At 39.0% G+C, this 21,044-nt stretch overlaps 1 protein-coding gene across 2 annotated transcripts in view; it reads right to left on the bottom strand.

Annotated features, from left to right (window-relative positions):
- Window positions 1-4,401: 4,401 nt before the first annotated feature.
- Window positions 4,402-21,044, bottom strand: part of pdzd2 (PDZ domain containing 2) — an 83,774-nt gene continuing 67,131 nt past the window's right edge. Inside the window, exons 18-26 of one of the 2 annotated variants that reach the window (XM_084360483.1) lie at window positions 19,561-19,726; window positions 18,392-19,287; window positions 17,930-18,086; window positions 12,699-15,390; window positions 11,130-11,247; window positions 10,315-10,416; window positions 7,565-7,829; window positions 7,057-7,191; window positions 4,402-5,827 (exon numbers count right to left, since the gene is read on the bottom strand). In XM_084360483.1, coding sequence (XP_084216609.1) covers window positions 5,667-5,827; window positions 7,057-7,191; window positions 7,565-7,829; window positions 10,315-10,416; window positions 11,130-11,247; window positions 12,699-15,390; window positions 17,930-18,086; window positions 18,392-19,287; window positions 19,561-19,726 — 4,692 coding nt within the window. In that variant the 3' untranslated portion in view covers window positions 4,402-5,666. The remainder of the gene's footprint in view (window positions 5,828-7,056; window positions 7,192-7,564; window positions 7,830-10,314; window positions 10,417-11,129; window positions 11,248-12,698; window positions 15,391-17,929; window positions 18,087-18,391; window positions 19,288-19,560; window positions 19,727-21,044) is intronic. The other variant, XM_084360484.1, reaches the window with a different exon arrangement.

Raw genomic sequence — 21,044 nt, 5'->3', positions numbered from 1 at the left:
AGTCTTCGAATTGGCTGGAAAATATAGCTGTTAATTAAATGTAGTGGAGTGAAAATATAAAGAAACATTAAATGATACAATGAAAATATGACAGAACTGCACTTGTATTCAGTGTAATAACTTATATTCTACCACTGGTCTTGTACCAGCAGTATCCATTCTAACTTTTTGTGAAATAATGTTGAGAGGACTTCTGTGGAGAACAAAACAAGAAAACAATGTTTCTATACACAGAGGTTCTGTCTGACAGAGGCAGGCTTCTGTGCAGGTCCAAAATAAAAAATAACATAAACCTCAGCTCACATCCTGTACTCTAAAAGCAGCCCTGCACTTATCATGTCTCATTAACATGTGTCACTAATGACTCACCTACCAAGTCTCTCAGAAGACACATTTTGTTTGCTGGCAAGTGGTGTGGAATTTGCTGACGTATATACCAATGTTTCCACAGCTCTCATTACACTTAAAATCATTAAACCATTGCATGAAAAGGTAAAGTGTTACACGAATGTGAAGCACAATTCTGTCCTTATCTAAAATGTCCAAATTACCCCAATGAGCACAACTTGGAGATATTCTGCAATTATGGTCATTAAGCTGAACTCCACACCTTGTTGTGTAATGACATCTTATAGCTGTGGATTTAGTTTCAGTGGCTGCTCAGACTCATCAGTGCTGGAGAACTTTCCTGGACACAAGACAACATCCTGCTGCACAATCTGTAGACTATGTTTTGCTTGCCTTTATTCATTTTCTTTTCTAGCAGACTGCACCTAATATTAAAACCATTTTAATAGTTAGTGCAATCTGCATCACTATATGAACTACAAGTATCAAGATTTCCAGTTTGGTGTGGAAGAACTTGACTGGCCCTGCCCCCAACCCCATCCACCACCTTTGGGATGAACTGGAACGCTGACTGTGATCCAGACCTTATCCCCCAACATCACCTCACTAATGCTCAGGTGTCTGAATGGGAGCACATCCATGGTGTGAGAATCACATGCTCAACTATCACAAACTGTATGGCTGCAATGTCTGCATACTTTAAACCATGTGGTAAAGCTGAGCTCAATCCTTTGCTTTGTTTAGTGCTTTAAAAATCTAATTTGAATTCATCATTGAGCTGAAATAAGTTGTCAGTTAATTCATTAACTTAGAAAAATAACTACATTGATTTTGATAATTGATCAATATTTTGGTGAGACTGCACTCCTTTTACCATTTCTTCTCTTTGTTAATTGAATGCCTTTAGTAGTTTGACTGTCAGTCAAATAATTGTGAGAAATTCTTGCATCAAAGATGACTTGTGATGCTCACTGTCATAGAGAGAGACATACTTTGCACACTCTTTGTTTAATTAATGCACCGATAATACTTATAAATAATTAAAACCCTCTCTTGTGGTTTTAATCCACACAGTGTCCTTTTATAAAGAAATGTTGCAAAATGGGAGAACAGTTTTTTTCTTTAACTTTACTTTCCTCATATCTTTTTAAACCATGTATACATATGAGATTGTCCTTAGTTTGAAAAGGACAAACTCAGTTATTGGAGAGGTGCTTAGTGCAAAAGGTGGGTGAAGTGATTCTGGAGAAAGTTAGTTTGATTGTTGAGCGTCATTCCCAGGTTGTCAAATATCAGAGTAGTGGGTGGATGGCTCAACAACCTAACAACCCAACACTGTGATGACCCAGGAATGTCTCTCAACATTTAAGCAATAAGCAACTAGACTTGAATTTATATAGCGCTTCTCAAACTGCTGTCCAGCACTTGTCACATTCACGCACTCTTCAAAGATTCTGATGGCAGAGGTTGCAATGCTCATCAGAGAGCAATACAGCACTTCCTATCCAAAGCATCCCATTCACTCAGCCACTCACAAACATAGCCATCGACTCTGATGGTGTCAGAAGTTAATCATTTAGTAAAGTTTGTTGCCTTAATCTATGTGCTCTAGTATACCTCGGCTATATTTCTGATACTAGAATGCACCGGACAGGTTGTCAGCTCCATGTGAAGTGATTAAAGCAGTTTAACTCCTTCGTCCACCACTGGGAGCAGTTTGGGTTTAGATCTTGCCCAACAACACTTTGATGCATAGAGATCCAGGGATCAACACACTGACCTTGTGATTGGTGGAGGACCTGCTCTACCTCCTGAGCCACAGCCTAAAAATGGTCCACATCACCAAAGTTTATTAGTTTACCTTTTGAGAGTTCATCCTCCGGATCTGCTGAATTGTATGTTACAAAGGCTGCTTCAGTCCCGTTTTGCCCATTCAGACTCTCTGTCCCTCCCCTCAGCCTCTTCCCACTTCCCCAGGTCCATGCATTTCTAAGGAACTCTCCATCCACCTGCTCACCTGTTCCTCAGTCAGGTGCAGCCTACAGTATTTATACCAGGTCATCTCTAGCTACATATGGCTAGTTTGTCTATAAACTAATGAATTTCATTTCAGGTCAGCATGATCACTTACCCAGAACATTAATGCATGGAATGGAGTAAGTGTATATGCCGATCAGTCAAGGGTAGTACGCATTAATAATCATCATCTTATCACTGATAAGTGTCTGCTTGAAGCAATAACTGTGAAACTGATCCGTATGGGTCTTTAACAGTTACTTTTGCTGTCTGTGTCATCAGTGTATGTCAGGAATCAAGGGCTGCCTCTTAAAGTAAATAACAATGCACAAGTCTATTTCATTGAAAAGAACTGCAAGAACAATGCAGGAACAGCAACACACTGACTGCATTTGACATTCACAAGTTTGGGCTCTCAACTGTTTGTGTGCTTTTACTGACATCTGGTGTACATTTCATTTATTCTAATAATGTAGCTGGAGGCTAGGGGAAATAAGAGTGTAAATCACTGCCAGTTCAATGTGTGCTTATGAGAGAGAGCATAGCATTGATCCAATGTAAGACAAATTCTCTAATGAAAAAGCCTAACTTTCAGTGAACTGGTGCACTGAGTGGGTAAAGTTAGAAAAGGAATGTCCTTTTTTTAACCTATCACAGTTTTCTCATAGCAGTATGGGAAGGTTAATATCTGCATCCTTTTATTGCTCATTCAAAGGAGGTTTGGAGTCACATTGATAAAGCTGTGGGTACCTCAAAGTATTACATACTGTTGTATCTGCTGACAAGAAACTGGTGAACTGGAAAGACCTGCTGGATTCTATTGGTGATATTTAAAATTTCTACTTTGAATAAAAGATAGTAGAAATTATGTTTACAACACAGATGTATTTAATAAGGTGGACAACCATATTCAATTATTTTAGTGAAAAGTAATTTAAATATAATGAAGCATTACTGGCTCTGAGTGTGGTGCGATGAAGGTATCAGGCCTGAAAAACAAGGAAACTTCGATTCTACATCTAAAAGAGGAGGCATGTGTTTGAACTGAAGGTTATGAAAGTTACCTATGGACACACAGTCTGATTGAAGACAATCATCAGAGTCAAACACAAATGCATAACGAAGTAGAATGGCACTCGGAGTGCATACCTCTGCCAAGACCCAAGGGTCCTCTTCAATTTAAGAAAGCCTAATCCAATACCTCGTAAAACATGTTTTTAGACAATCTGCTAGATCAAGATTTTTATTTGGGTCCTCATCCAAATCCATTGTACTCCATTTTATTTCATTAAGATGCATTATTCCCTGAGAGATTAACAAAAAAAAAAAAAAATCCTGGATCTGTCCCTACGTCTCAATTCACACCAAAAGTTAATGGGGTCTGTTCTGGGCTGAGATTCGTCCTGCATTCAAGTTTTGTGGAAATCCATTCAGGGGTTTCTGTGTAATGTGTAAAATACTGCCTTACTTAAAAAGCCTCCGGCACTACTTGGTGTGGGATTATGTTGAATGGAGAGAGACTTCACATGCCGATTCATTTGCAGATCTTCTTCCTTTGACCGGTCATGATTTCACACAACTGTCTATTGAACTGCTCCAATGGGAGTCCATTGTGTTATAGAAAAAAAATGTTAGTCTGTTTACAGCCAAAGAGTTCATTTTGACCGTAAGATGAAGTGCTTGCTAACTGGAAGAGACAGCAATGGTGTGGACAGCACTCGGTAACAGTTCAAGACAGCTGGAGTCTGCTGACATCTTGAATCTGTGTTCCCTGATTTTATTCATTCTGTATAAATCTTGCATAGGTATTATTTAACAAGGTGAAATTGCATGGTTGAAGGATAGGTTGACATAACTCAAATCTTTGAAATCTATTTTCATTCAGAGCAAGGACTCTTTTGTTTCCATCCCAATAACAGTTTTTTGTTACAATAAATACTTCAAATCAATTTATATTGAAGGCCTGTATGTAATAAGGATCAGTGTCGTGATACTAAATTCTAAAGCTGTATGTATGCATGTATGTATGTATGTATACATACAGGTTCACATATTGCGATCATAAGTAAGAGACATACTCATGGGAAAAACAAAGTGAAGAAACCAAACTGTATTCTCTCCGGCTCAGCTAAAAGTTACTCATTCAAGAGCCATTTTAATTCCATTGACCATTGTATTATTTTATTAATACAATTATCCCATTTTTCACACCAGTTTGCTGGGCAATTTGTGCAATTGCTGCAAATATTTTCACTCAATAAAACCCTCCAGTAGTGTATTATTGCATTTTGTACAACAATAGATACTGAGCTTATGTAAACAAAATATATAAAACAAACAAAAATTAGTACAAATGTAAAATGTGAAGAACACAGAACAACTCAAATGAAAAAATGTCAAAAATACAAATCTCAAAAGAAAAGGACAGATCATTGTGAGAAAAATATAAATTAAGACTTATGTCATTCCTAAAATTTTGATGCAGTAAAGACCAAACTTTCAGTCTGAGTTACTTGATATATACCAGCCCTGACCCAAAATGTGTTTCACAAGGCTGAGAGAGACTACTTAGATCTTTTTAAGTATTAGAAATATTATCACACGGACTAGAGACCCACGGCAGACTCTATTTGGGCCCTGTACCAGTAACAGCAACTTCGTAAAGCGAAGAAGAGTTTTAATGTAAACTTCAGTTAACATTGAATTAATGCACTGATGAATTAGAAAAACCTCATAATTCCAAAATCGTGATATGTTGTAACACTAATGTAGACAGAGACAGAGTAAAAGTTTTGAAATGCTGGTGAAGACTGAAGTTTCTGCAGGACAGTTCACTTTCCAAAGCTCACAGTGAACAGATGTTGAGCCTGAACTGTCTTCAGCTACTTTTTTCCCATTTGTGGTCATTATCAGTTGTTGTCTCACAAGTTAGCATGAATGCTATAATTACAATCAGCCATATATTTTTTTACATACTAACTTTATTTAAAAAAAAAGCTGACAACCACAATGTTTTGTTAAGAGTTATTTCAAAATAAATCTATTGTAAACAAACTGCACTTCTCACCTGAATCATAATTCATGGTTGTAGATATCAATAGTAAGTGGTCCACCTAGTTTGACCTATTTATAAATACAAACACATTTAACAAGGTAAAACACAAAATCTTAAAAGAAGTCTCTCAGAAAATTTTTGTTGGAAAATTCTTGTCTTCTTTTTTACTGCTTGTCCATACCCTGTATCAGAGGGCTGTTTCACACCGGCCCTTCTCAGGAAGTTTCTATGTCCTTGTTCATTTCAGTCATGTACTGGGCTTGCGGATTAGGAGGTGGTTGGGCCCATTGTTGGTGGATTTGATGATTTTGCAGGCATCATGGTGCATGAGGCCCTCCAGAGAACATCCGTTGATAGACAGGACCTCATCGCCAACTTCAATAAGCCCAGACATTTCTGCAGCACCTCCTGTTGTAGGGGAATACAGCAATTCAGTCTTATTAAAAGACGCATTCTCTGATTCACAAAAATCCTTATCAGCTTGCTATTGATACTTTGGGAGTGCTTGCCCCAACCAAGCAGATAAACGAGCAACACTGCGGGGAACAAGTGGAGCAATGGAGCAAAGTCTGTTCAACCTGTCATATGCACAACAGTTACAGTGAAGAAGATCTCAGGCCCCCTCAAACAGTGTTCTTACAGATATGTATAAAAGTATGTAGACTTACGAATGTATAAAAGGAAAAATATGTATGTGGAACAAAATCTAATTTGAATAAATACATAAATAAATGTGTGTGTGTGTGTAATTATGTATTTTCCAATACATATACATATTTATATATACACACACACGTCAATCCTTTTTTTATATAGATTTTTTTTTTTTTACATTTTAAATGGATTTATTGATAGGACAGCTTAGAGCAATGACAGGAAAGATGACATGCAGCAAATGTGTGTCCATCCTTGTGCTGCTTTATCTTAGTGCGGCTTTTGATACCACAGACCACACCATCAGTCGCTTTGAAATAATATTGGTCTCTCTGGTACAGTGCTAAGCTGGGTCAAATCGTTGTTAACAGTCAGACAGTTCTTTGGTAGCATAGGAGAGTACACCTCTGAAAAATATGATATGCTGTATGGTGTACCACAGGGCTCTATACTTGCTTCTTTGCTATTTTCAAAGTTCATGCTGCCACTTGGTGCAAAACACATAAAATCAATTTCTATGGTTCTGTGGATGACATCCAGTTAGATGTTTCCCTTAAGGCCGATGACTTACACAGGCTAAGACCACTAACCAGCTCTCTGACCAGTTTCATAACATGGATGAGCGAAAATAACCCTAAGGGAGAAATAATGTAATGTAATCTAGGTAATCTTGCCACACAAGTCAAGCCAGCAGCTAATATTCTAGGGAGGTTACTCTCTGGCCTTAGTTTCAATAAATACATTTCCATTTTTACGATTACGGCCTATTTTCATTTCATCACTTTACCATTACTACCTTTGAAAAGTCAATACTATCAAATGGCAAGTTTATACAGAAGAACTTGGCATTTTAAATCATGGGAGGACCACAGGTACGCTGCAGTCCATTTTAAGTAGGCCTGTCAGAACACAGGTCACCTTATCAGGTTCTAAATTAACATTAAACTTAAACATATACATTCTGAGGGACAAAAAAGGGTCACCTTTAAAGATGTGTTTGACAATAAGAGGCCTGTCTCCGTGGCTTGAGGACTTTCCCCCCTCCAGACTGAAGCCCAGGCCAGCAGAGGATTTTTGAAGCTCCACTGTTAAAGCCCCGTCCGGAGCCACATCCACTCCTGAGAAAGTGAAATTTTAACATAGTTTTTATGACAAGTTGCGACTGCTTTCCATTGGAGCCAAGTTAACTCGCTGCCAGCGGATGACGGCTAACATTGCAACAGGAAGGACTGATTGTAATGGGCTCTCTATGTAATGCTTGCAAAAGTGAAATGATCTACAGGAGATGGACTGGTGGACTAACAGGACAAGTAGATCAGAGTTTTTGAAATGAGTTTAATTGGTGAGAAGTATAAAAGCGGAGTTACTTAACAGGTTCAGGTAAATGAGGTTAAACATAGTAACTGAGGAAGCTCTGTACTGTAAGTACTTCACCCTCATGCAGACAAGCAGGTTTGCCTATATTGTCACAGATGTAAGCCTAGGCCTTACCTGCGACGGAAGACTTCTTCCTGACAGAAAACATCCTCTTTGGCTGACTAGCCGAGTCCTGTCTGCCAGAGACACTTAGTTCACTGTCCTTGTCTCTCCAAATGACTACCAAGGCTTGACTGGACAGCCTAGCTTGATGGAGGCAAGACACAGCCTCGCCATGGGTTTTACCCTCCAGATTTGTGCCATTTATGGATACAATTCCGTCACCTTTCTGGATTGTGCCTTCATGGCTAGCTGCACCTTTGGTGAAGACTCGATGAACCTGGACACAAAGGTACAAGTGACACCATTAACCCACTGGCAAGAACTATTAAAAATGGCCAGCCTTGTCTCCACATTCTGTTTTCACCTTGATATTTACGTCAGTCATTCATCATTGATATTTAATTCTAAATTCATTGTTTTATCAAGCAGGTGGATCTCCTGTAGCATTATAGCATCAAACCCCTTTCAGATGGCAGTTTTAAATCAAAACTTTTCAACACAGCAGAATTCTACATTGAATGTTGTCAGATAAATGAAAGACCACAGCAGCAAAAGAGGGAGATGTGTACACATTTTCAGACATTACTGCAATAAATTTAGTATCTCAATCGTTATCTATTATGCACAAAATTAGGTTAATAAACTAGGAAACACTGGAAACACAAGAGTTCTTATATCAGAGCAGTCTACAAAAACATTTCCCCCACTTGTGATGCTACCTGAGCAGAGGAGGTTTAATAAACTGATAAATAGACGAGCGGACTGTGAGAAGAGGGAATGAACATTCCTCCCCCTCATGAAGGTCAAGATTCAACAGCAAAATACGTTTTTAATCCAACAATTATGAAGACTGTAAATGAACAAACAGTAGTCTTTGCTATCTTAACATTTTAACCAAATAACTCTCCCTTTCTTCTTCCTCTTGCACACCAGGTGCCAAAATTCTCTTTCTTTAAATGTCCTGTCAGGGCTTAATGAAGCTGTTAGGATGTTAATGTAAAAGGCATTTTACTTCTGGCGAGGTGTCTGTACTCATACTGTTTGCTTTGTTCAATGGTCACTGGAGGATGATGAGGGTTTTTTAACAGTAAATTACACACAGTTACAAAGTTTGTCAGAGAAACTTATATGATTACATCTATCTGCTGCTATTTCAGTCATAATCCTGCTGTTGTGAATGGTTACATAAAATCAAAAGATAAACATGAGCTGCAGAATTTTTAGGGAATTTTAATTTTGAATACCAAGTTATAACAGACCAGTACAATGTGTATAAAGGTGTGTGGTTATTCTGTAGCAGCCTAGTGTCACTCCCATTATATTTAATCAAGGCAAACGCAGTGGACAGGTGTGGGTAGTGTCACTATGTGTGGCACTCTGATGAACATACAGTATGTCTCCTGCTGCCTTCAGATTGCTGCAGGAATTTAATGAACATATCAGTTAATATTTTCATACATTTTCATATAGCACACAGTGATTAGTACGATATTAACAGGGTTGGCTCCCACACTGGCAAGCAACTACAAGCAAGAAAATTTTGCATTTTCTGAAAAGAAATGAGTGGGATTGCTGCATCTGCTACCGTCAATCGCAGTGCATGATGTGTACAATGATCCATGTCTTTTTTGTCACAAAAAACTGCGCTCATACAGCTTTGCTACCATAGCCAGTTAAATTTGACTTGACTCTAATGCCACCTAAGGGTGAAAGACATCACATTTGACAGCAGTTTTGGTGATTGGTCACTGATGGTCCAACCCAAAATTTGTGCAAATTGAATAATGCATTCAAGAGATACCTTGGCATTTATCAGTTTCTTTTAAACTGCAGACAAAAAAAAGCCAAATTAGATATTTCCTGTCATTTTTTCCCGTGATAACTATTTCAAACAAGACTTACCTTTGAAATCAAACATGATTCTAACAAAAGGAAACACAATAAAATTAAAAAGTGCAAATATGTGTTGTCATGTCCAACTTACACAAGAACATATAGAACAATCCCACAATAATAATGTGATTGTGGCAGCTGTCTGAGATCCCATAGCTAGAAACATATAACCGGTTTTTCTTATCTGCATTAACTGGCATTGAGATTTATTTCCCTTTCTCTACACACTGTTCTCTATTTCCACTAACTGAAACAGCTCAAATCTTCCATAGAGGTCCCGTGTTTACTAGCTACCTTATTAGCATCTACTGGGTGTTTCCAGTCAGTACATCAAATTAATGTGTGTTTATCTGGGTATTGGGCATCTCTCTTAGATCACAAGTTAGATCATAAGTACATTTTGTGATGTAACCATTATGTACTGACGCTATGGATCTTGGGAGTAACAGACATCCTGTTCAAACATATTCAGTGGGCAAGGCCTGCTTTATTTTAGCTCAAAATCCAGTCTATGATTTGAGTGCTCCAACAAAACTTGCAGGAGTCAAGAGAGGAGTTGTTCACAACAAAATGTATATTTAAAGCCAAATAGCAATGACATTTAACAAATGCTACCAGAAAGTGCTTTAAAGACAGTTACAGCAACCAGTAGAAACAGCAGAAATTAACATGTCAAAATATCTATTATGAAAATGTAATTGATCTAATGTACAGCATTTTCTAAGGAGGCTTTTATATGGTAAGTTGCAAGTTAAAGCTGCTACAGTATGTATACCCCACAATGGTTGTATCAAAAAAATATAATGCACATCATTATTCAGCTCTGAAATATGTCCAGCACTGCATCTGAACAGTCTCTATATACTTACAGTTATTGACTTTTGCTCAAGGTCGACTCCACCAGCTATACTGAAACCAAGTCCTGAGCCTTCTTCTTTACCCAGGACAACAAGGTGAGTATTAACATCAACCTGCAGACAATCAATGAAAAATTCATACAGAAAGTCTACAGAATGTGTTAGATATTAAATTACATGTGCAATTGGTTTTACAAATGTACACCGATCAGCCAAAATGTTCATAGGACTAACAGGTGAAGTGAATAACATTCAATAAAATCATCTTGTTATAATACAATGTTCCTCTGGAAACCTTGGGTCCTACATTCATGTGGATGGCACTTGACATGCACCACCCATCCAGTCACCCGCCAGTAGTCGCCCCCAGAAGGACATTGGGGTGACAATTCGTCCTACAACACTTCGCGTCGACCTGGCCTTCAAAATTCCCCTGATCACCATCAGATCTATCATCTGTGGAATGTGTCAGACAAGTCTGATCCATGAAGGCCCTGCCATGAATCAGTCTGTGCTCTGACCTGTTGAGGCATGGACACAGGACCTCTGGGGGTGTCCTGTGGTGTCTGGTACCAGGGTGATGGCGGGAGATCTTGGAAGTCCTGTAGCTTACAAGGTGGACACTTGGAGCTCTTTGTCACATGCCTTGGGTCATTCCACAGCAGTTTTTGCAGTTGCAGCGGGGTTAGGGTAGGTGGTACATGTCAAGTAGCATCCACGGACCAGGACCCACGGTTTCCCCGAAGAACATTGTATTGTAACAAGAGATCAATGTTATTCACTTCACATGTGGCTGGTTGATGTTCATATCAGCAGTATAGCATTACCTCTGAGAGAGCCTTGGCCTCCTGAAGCAGGGCCGACGTGTATGATTTAAAGGTCAGGGAGGACAGCAGTGTTTGCAGTTTACACTGACTCACCGGAGAAGTAGTCAGCTCTTTTAAACTGCAGACAAAAAAAAGCCAAATTAGATATTTCCTGTCATTTTTTCCCGTGATAACTATTTCAAACAAGACTTACCTTTGAAATCAAACATGATTCTAACAAAAGGAAACTAATAAAATTAAAAAGTGCAAATATGTGTTGTCATGTCCAACTTACACAAGAACATATACTCTCAGTCCTGAACGTTCTCAGGAACTGCTAACATGGCCAAGACAACGCAAAAAATCCATTTAACAACATTTCTATAGTCGCATATTTCTTACAAATGCTGCATTATAAGATCCATTGGATTCGTCACCACTAAGAAAAGGGAACCAAACAAACCACTGCCATCAGGGAGCACCATTGCCATGGGGGGGGTGTAGACACTATCATTTTTATGTGTCAAAACCAGAAATGTGGAGAAAGTTATATGTTAAGTTATAAGTTATTTGAAGTTATACTTAACTAAAGCGTTAATAGAATCAGAAAAAAGTTGATGGTCCATCACTAAGCAATGGCAATTTGTCTTGACATGGCACACTTAGTTATTCATTTGATTATTGTAACCATTCTGCAACAACTATTTAAATGAACACTTCTCCTTAGTGGTTCTTGAATGGTCAGGAAATTTAAACCAAAAATATCACAAAAAATATGACATTTAGTTCTGAGGGCCAAACTTCAAAATGCATAACTTAAAAGTATTTGGAATGAAGCTATATAATTTTTCAAGGTACCATTAATTTAAAAGAATTTAATAGATTTTTCTTCAAGAACATCCATGACATGAACTGGGAAAACTTTTGAGATCTGGGTGAGTTGTGTTGGAATGACCAGAGTATGTGCAAGATTAAGAGTGCTAATTCCTACATAACTTTTATTGTCATGCTAATGGCTGTTGGTATGAAAGAACTTTTTCTTCTGGCTCTGGCCGGGTGATGGGAGGAGTTGGATTGAGTTGTGAAGGCTCCTTTGTAATGAGGGTTGCGTTACATCTAACTGATGGTCTGGTATTTTACTTGTGTGCTTGATAATCCAAGAAGGAGGATATCAGAGGAGGTTATTGGCCTGCCTAACTACAGTTTGGAACACACAGGACTACTGTGGCTTTACTTGTACCTTATTTGTAAGTCACTTTGGACAAAAGTTTCTGACTAATGGATAAATGTAGATGAGTTTTAATCACCTTCATTGTCACTATATTATGCCTTTGTTCTTTGTACTCTTAATATGACTTTGTTTAGTAAAACCACAAGATTATAAACATATTATGAGTTAACTCTCAGATTTTCTGCCACCCAAGAGTACCTGAATTTACCTACTTCAACTTCATTGCAGGCTGCCACAGTGCCATGATATGACCACTGGGGGTGTTGAGATTGGATACTTTTAATTTCTACACATAGCTGCTTCGATGTGCTGCGAACATAAAGAAATTAAAATGAGCAAGTTTTAATTGAACTACCCACCTGATGGACCAGCCAGGCTGTTGTCCATGAGTCTCTGGGGTTCCGTGAGGAGTCTCTTCAGTGGATCCAAGATTGCCTTTGCTCACTCTGTTCACATCCACTTTTGTCGGTGTTGCAGATGATGGAACGGTCTCTGTGATTGAAGCCTTCTGAAGTCTAGTGGGATGGATGTCAGGCTCGGTTTTGTCTGCAGCTGCACCTTGTCCTCTGGTAAAGTCCTCTCTGTATAGTTTTTCCAACTCAGGCATACTTAGAGCCCTGAGATGCCGCAACTTGTTGCGGGAAAGTTTGCTGTGTTTCCTCCACAATACCTGTGAGGTCTGTTGTGTAATCCCATCAGTCTTAGCCTCAGGATTGTCCTCAGTCAGGGGAGTTGTGTTACAGCTTGAATGTGGAAGCTCAAGGTTTATCAGTGCAATGCTTGGCGGAGATTTACCAAGAGGAGATGGGCAAGGTGTGGTAGGGATTAGAGTCTCTGTAAAGGAACTAAAACTCTTTTGCTGTGCCTGGCAGTCAATAGAATTAACCAAGCTCATATAACCAGCAATCCTTTGGTTAAGTGAGGCTCTGTATGCCAGAGCATAGGACTGAACATCACTGTTTTTAGTCACAGGTTTGTCAAAGTTAGCCAAGTTTTCAAATGACTTTATCTTATGCTGGACAGAGAAGGCATGGTAGTTTGCAGACAAGGCAGTGTCTGTGGCGAAGCTTCGCCTTTCCATTGTCTTTATGTACACTCTGGATGTGCTGGACTGTAGCGCCTCACTTGTCTCCACAGTAGTACGAGGTTTCAAGTCAGAACTTGTGGTTGAATGAGTTGCTTGAGTAGAACACAGTGAACTACCTACTGCGTTACTGAACATGCCATTTGTTTTTTCTATTGTGGAGCTGGCAGGAAAAGGCATTGGTGCTAATCTTGTATCCGTGCCTCTTTGAGTAGGTTTAGAGGCTTTTGAATTAACTGTTTTATTAAGTGCTAAATTTGGCGACGATGATGCAGATAAACAAGACAGTCGAACTTCTATAAAAGTTCTCTCAGTGGCAGGTGGGTGTGATTGGCCCTGTGACTTGGCTGTTGCTTTGGAGCCTAAAGTGATGTCCTTCTCTTTGGCCAGTTGAGCAGTTTTAAATGTGCTACATGAAGGTCCAGGCTCAGATGTGACCTGCTTTATGTCACTTACTTTGGGCAAGGCAAGACAGCTGTTCACACTAGGCTGGTTCTCTAAACAGTGTGATATGCTTACCATTGGTGGTAATTTAGTTGGCTGGCTCATGGAAGCATTGTGTATGCTTGTGTATGAAGGAACGGTACTCCCACTCTCGGTAGGTGTTTGAAGAGGATCCTCCTGTGGTTTGTTCTTGCTCTTAATACTTAGGCCCTTCAGTTTGGGAGCACTAATGTTTGGTCTGTTTTGAGTTGCAAGCTGAAGTTTAAAATTATTACATGGCACACCGTCTGAATCATCAAGAAGTTTAAGGCCAGAGGTCTTCTTTAACAAGGAGGTAGAATGGGAACTTAAATGATTACTGCACTCCAAGACTTTTTCTTTGAGAGATGGTGACTCTCTTTTATCTGATCTGCCAAAACTCAAACCTGAGTTCTTTGATTCAACTGATGACGAATTAGGTGTTTGTGTATTCAAATGCTTCAATAAATTGAGGGTCAGTGAGGCATCTGCATTCAAATTTGCAGTGGAACCCTGAGTGACACTGTGGGTACCTGGTGGGGAAGGGCTACTGTAAATGCTTAGACTTCCAGGATTAAATGCCACACATTCTTTAACTTTGTCACATGATTCAATGACACTATCAATTTGATTCTCCGCAGGGGAAACGGGTATTTTACAGTTGGAAGACTGGCACAGTTGCTCTGCAGAGAAGACCCCTAATGAGTGAGAAAGTCCTGAGCATTGGGTAGTTGTAACAGAGTTTACTATGTTTGGCAGTGAGACATCAGAGAAGACCTGTAACACATCAAAGGTCTGATCCAGGTTTGTATTTTGGCTGCTGGCATGTTGAAAATGTGAAGACCCATTTGATGATTGGTCTAACTGAGAGTGTCCGCCAGCATTAGGCTGCTGAGCATCACAGTAACAGAACTCCACTTCCTCATCATCTGAGGACGGCTCAGGGAGACTACCACCGCCAGCCATCTTACTGACCATTACACTGCTGTCAGTGATGGAGTCACTGTTTGAATCACTTTCATCTCCGAAGGGGTACATACATTTAGAACCAACATCAGGGCTGTCCAGACTTGATCCATTGACAGAAGCAGAGCTGTTTTCCCTTAGTTGGTTTACATGTGTTGTTTCCACAGGGAGGATGGCATCTCTTTCATTTCCTGCATCCAAGATGGAACAGTCAAGGGGACTTGACTGTGTTATGACTTGAATACTTGCCTTCTCAGACACGGTTAAAGTATTTTGGCTTGAACAGCAGGTTATGGGTTCATTACAGGATGTTTTATAGGAGGATCTAGTGTGTGTGTTTTTATCATCGTAGAAGTTTTCTTCTGATAAGATGTCATCTATATTGGTGATGGGTATTTGAAAGTCGTGGTCTGTTTGGGTTGTGTGTGTGGAAATCCCTGATTTTGCATTTAGTACTTGTCCTTCCTCAGACGTTGCCTGAGCTGATCTGGCTGGGTTCAGTCTGGTGGAAACTGTCAAACTGGAGAGTCGATCTACAGCTGGGACCAGAAATGAAAAGTGGACAGTTTAGTCAGGACTGAATAAGAGAAACACACAAAGGCTGGGTTAATCTTTTGACATGAAACTAGAATTTGGGGATTATTGACCCAGTGGTTTGTAATGAGATATCGAAAATAGGATTTTGAGAAAATTGAGGACATTTTTTTTTGCAAAATTTGACATCTTTCGAGCAGAAGACCAGGACCCTCTTTTATAAAACAGACTTCAAAGCAAGTGGTTATTTAGAAAACCTTACTTTGACGTGGAAATTGTGTCTAAGCAAAATCTAGACTTGAGGTAGGTTTTGTTTTTATACAGTTGCTACGTTACAAGGCTTGACTATAGACATTGCCGTGGTCCAAGATGCCAACGGAGTAGATCTTTTATTGCTGTCTCTTGTATTATAGTTTAAGGTGGGGAAGACAAACAAACAAAAAAAAAAAAATAGATTTTCACAGGAGTCTTCAATGTGGAAAAGTCAGAGGAGTAATAAATTATTAGTTAATATTTTACCATACCTATTTGTTTAGTATTTTTTGTTGTTTTTTTCTGTTTAAATTCTTTTTTATTATTATTTCCATTCAACCCCACAGACACCCATACCTATTTGAAATTGGATTCCAATTAAATTAAATGCAACCCTCCACTAGCAAGTAGTAACTAGTAGATGTTGAAATTCAGGAAAAACCCCATTTGAAGATCCCAAAACAATGACATGGGAACTCTTCTCTTTTGGTGACCAAGAAACAGCGATCCACAGCATGTCTATGTCTATACTGTACTATATAATTATCAATTACTACATTGAGACAAACAAAGCATGCAGGGAGTTAAGCTACAAGGTATATCTAGTATTGGTTAACTAAAGGTAAAATAAACTGTGAGATAGTCACCATGGATAGGAAGCCAGATGCTTGCAAGTTGCTTTGGGAAGAGTGAGGGAGGGTGGACCCTACATCTTAGGTCGGCGTAAAAGGGAAAGACATGGTGGTCTATTTAAAGGGGTACTGAGTAGCATTCTGCAACTACTGGCTGGTAAACGCAAGTTAAAAGAAGCATAATGATAGAGATGTACAGCCCCAATCCCTAAAAAGTTGAGATGCTGTGTAAAACATAAATAAATAATTGCTAATCCTTTTTGACATACTGCACATACAGTTAAAACCAGTACAAAGACTAGAGAGACACTTGGTAGATTGCATACCTCCACCCAGGCAAAACATTCCCCTTTTGTACTCACTCACAGATACCAGCCAGGCAGACACGATCCATGTATTACTCCAGAGAAATTAGAGCAAATGTAAAAAAAAAAAAAAGAAAAAAAAAAGAAAACAGCTTTTCTTGCACTGTTAAAGAAAGTGAGAAAAAAATTCCAAGATCTGTTCCTTTATCCAGATCCACACAAAAAATTAATGGGGACTATTCTGGGCCAAGACCCATCCTCCATCCAATTTTAGTGGAAATCTGTTAACCAAACAACCAACCAACCAACCAACATGGCTGAAAACATAAATAAACAAAACATAATCCTTACATAATAAATTACATGTAAATATGCTTATTCTGAATATGATAGCATCAAAAAGTTTCAAACAAGTTGGGACAGGGGCAACAAAAGACTGGGAAAGTTGTGGAATGCTCCAAAAACACCTGTTTTCTATGAGACGTGACCCTCTGCTCTGCTTATAGATAGAACAGTGTGTTTATTTTTAGGCAATATAGAGTTGCCAAATAACCTAACTACATGTCTCTGGACAAAGATTTTTTTATCACAGTTAAAATAAATAAATTACAATTACGAAGGAAAAATTATTTCACTCGATAGTAATTATTCAAATCAGTCACGGACAAGGAGCCGGATCAATTGAAAATGGAAAGAGAAGGTAGGTAGAAATTCATCAGGAACTTCTTATAAGACAATGAGACCCTGCTCTCCTGTGCAAACTGCGGAGAGAGTGACCTGCTGAAAATCTACGTGTCAGTTTTCCAAATGGAAAGAAAAAGCAACTTCAACATGTAAAATGCTATTTTATGAGACAGACTGCAATATGTGTGACACATTAGCAATCGACACTTCCAAACGGTAATATATTTTCCTTGACCTACCATGATCTAACATTACAATGTTAGCTGACTAACAACTTGCCCCTGCCGTAGATTTGTATGCCATTAGCCAGGATGGTTATTCCAGGCTGCTACTTCCTGTGTTACCTTTTGCTGTGACTCAGAGAAAAGCGCTTGAAATCATTCACGTTTCCTCAAAGCTCTCTAGTCATAATAGTCACATTTATGGGGAATACAGTTGAGAAATACACTGTCATTTTCCTTTAATTGTGTATTTGTATGTGCTGCTGCATTTCCTGACTACATCGTATTACATAGCAGGAAAACTTACGTCAGACAGAACAGTTTTTACTGCGTAGTTTCTGCATCAGGACTCATTATAATGAATGTCTTAACAATAATCACAAGAAGGACTACATAACAGTCTACTTAAAACATAAAATGAATAACTTGATGCTAAATCCAAAGCCTTACCTGAAAATGGTCTCTTAACTTCCAAAGACAGTGTCATAGGAAGGTTGAGCATGAGCTCCCAGATTTCCTGGTAGCGTGAGGAGCACACCAGTTTTTCTCCAATTTTTACAATCTCATCTCCAGGACACAACTTGCTTGTAGATTCCTGGAGGTGTGACTAAACAAGAGATTAAATTTAGCTTTTCAGTGAGCAGAAGAATCAACAGTGCTCGAGCCACAGATACCACTCAATGTCAAATGATTTCAAATTCCTTAAAGCAACATTATGTATCGTTTTTTACCTTGAAATGCCAGCGTCAACATCATGTTGATGGTACAGCATCTTGTAATAGGGTGAATTGTGAGGATGGCAATTTCTACATAATGTTGCTTTAAATGATTCACACTGACTGGTTTGATAAGGTCTGAAGTATCCATTCACTTATGTTGGACTGAAATGAGGCTGAAACCCAGCAGACATACCCTTTCTGCTGCACCTCCCGGCTTTAATCCAGTGATGACAACTTTCAGAGGGGATGACATGATCTCCAGGTCAAGCCCAAATGACTCATCCTCACTTCTCCACAGGGTTACAGCATGGATGGTACAGTCACCCACAGGCTCACTGGCATCTCCCTTCTTACAGTGCTGATGGGGTACCAACCCCCCAGCAGTCTTGGGGTTTCTCCCACATTGTGCTGCATCAGATGGGAGCTGTGATGGGGCCGAGCCTGCAGACGGTTCATCAATTTTGGACTTTTGCTGCTGCAGCAGGTTTGGTGCTTCAATGCTCATCATACTTTTGACCCGTGTCACAGCTTTATGCTCGAGCTTGGGGGAGCGCTTTGACTCAAACTGTCCATCGTCTTGGTTTGTATAGTTTGCACTACTGATGGTCAAATTATTCAACCCAGATCTCACTCCCACTTTCTGGTCAAAGGGGCAGTGGATAGGTGTGATTGGTGACTCAGAACCAAGTGACTCAGATTTACTTGTACTACCTTCTTCACATTGTGACAAACTATCATTGAGTGGTGTTACTACATCATTGCTTCCACACCTTTGCAAATCCCCACCATCTTCACTGTCTCCATCTACATCTAAGGATGATGTTGCAATTACAACTGCTGAATCAGTTTTAGAAATAACGGAGTCAGATTTTGTTGGCTTGTGGAAGAGCCCAGTGTTTCCAGCGTGGTCAGAGTCATCATCACTAAGCTCTTCATCAAAGCGCATCATCCGCCGCTGACGGAGAAGCGGGCTGCGCACGGTGGTGGGACTAGAGACAGCAACGGGCTGGCACACTGCCTCTACATGGTGATTAAGATGGACAGCAACCTGGTCTTGTGATGTACTGCACACGGGGCCACTCTCTGCTTCTGTTAGAGATTAAAATGCAGGTAATGTGGCTTATTTGAATAGGAAACAACAATTAAAATGTTGACAACATAAAATCTTTGGTCATCATTTTTCCTGTAGTAATTTCTTTCAGGATCTCTAATGAGTTCATTCCAGACTGACCAAATTCATATCCAACAATGACAATTTTCTGTTAATCTGGCTTCAAAGACACTTTACTATAGAGCTAGGTTTAATTCCTGCACAGGGAACCATTTCGATGTTTCATGGTATTTAAATGGGTAAAACTTTACCATGTGGCTGTGATGTGTTGTCTTCCATGGAGGTACTGCAGCTCTGCTGTTGGAGTGTCTCATCACTGTTTGAGCCCATCAGCATGGATTCAGACAGGAAAGAGTGACTAGAAACGTCTGGGGTGAAGAACTGTGATAATTCTGTCTCTGAGCTCAAAGAACCCTGCTGGAGAAATGTGAAAATGGAAGAAGACCAAATCAACTGAAAGGGAGATAAAAACCACAACTACACATTTTTGAAGGTTCTCCACCACATGCTATGCAACTGTAAATTTGGCAGCACTTTATTTGAAGGGGTGCACATAACACTGACATGACACAGTCAGAACATGAAGGAGTCTTTATGCATGTTTGACTGTTGCCATTGTGTGTGCAACTGGGGTATATATAGTTAAATATTTCAGGAATAATCAAAAAAGAGTTGAAATAATAGATTTTAGTTTCTTAATTAAATTTTCTTAGATCACCACTCTTAAAGATGGGAAAATGATGCCAATTAATGAAATCAGTCTCATAAATGAGCAATCATGATTTTGTTGTGTTTTAATTAATAATTAAAATTGTCAATAATCAAGTAAAAACTAACATAGGCATTACTGCTCAAATGTAGTTATGGTTTTAATTCAACCAGGTTCTAAAACAGACACAATGAAAGGCAAAAGGGCTGGGGTGAGATGGTATATGTGTTAAAGGGAGAAGACAAACAACTGAGAGCACTAGGCTGAAGAATCTCTACATTGAGTAGCTGGTTAAGTAGTTTGCAATGAAGTAGAGATAAAGACTACGCTGCTGAGATGTGTTAGGACCTAATCCAGCACAGGCTGAAAAAAGGAGGAGGGAGCAGTCAATTATTATTAGAAAAGATACACAGATTTTCAAGTCTAGGCTAGAAAAATAAGGAGGAGCCAAGGAACTAGATGTGTACGTGGTACTCAGTAATAAAGCATAAACAATAAACTACAATTAAAAGATTAAAGAACCACAATACTAGGGAGATGATAATTGACAAACACAGCCTCCCTTGATTTAGACTCTAATCTAGCACTAGGCTGTAATAGTGGCATAAGGGCAAGGTAATTCTAAATGAAAGCAGAAATAACACTTCATATAGTAAATATAATAGTAAAATACCTAAAGATAGCAATAACTACATGGAAATACACAAAATCAAACACTAAAATCTGATATGAACAGCTGTTAGAGCAGGTTTATGTAGATTGATTGGTTTCTAGATTATCAATGAAAGGATTAAATAACTCATAGGCCTATATGGCACAAATATCACCCCTGAAATGCATCAATACACAGTATCAAACCTTGTCCCAATAGCTTGTGACAAGAGGTTGGCTACAAAAAATTAATCTGAAGTTCATGTCAGACTAAGCTCTTTGTTTAATCCTGATGGTTTGACAATATTCAGTTTACTGATCCAGAAAGCCTAACTACGTAGCAATCTATTGATAATTATATATATATATATATAT

The sequence above is a fragment of the Pagrus pagrus genome (genome assembly GCF_965226575.1).
Source record: "Pagrus pagrus genome assembly, chromosome: 8".
Taxonomy (NCBI): Eukaryota; Metazoa; Chordata; class Actinopteri; order Spariformes; family Sparidae; genus Pagrus; species Pagrus pagrus.
Note: the sequence above shows the minus strand (reverse complement) of the source record. Positions and strands in the feature narration are given on the sequence as shown.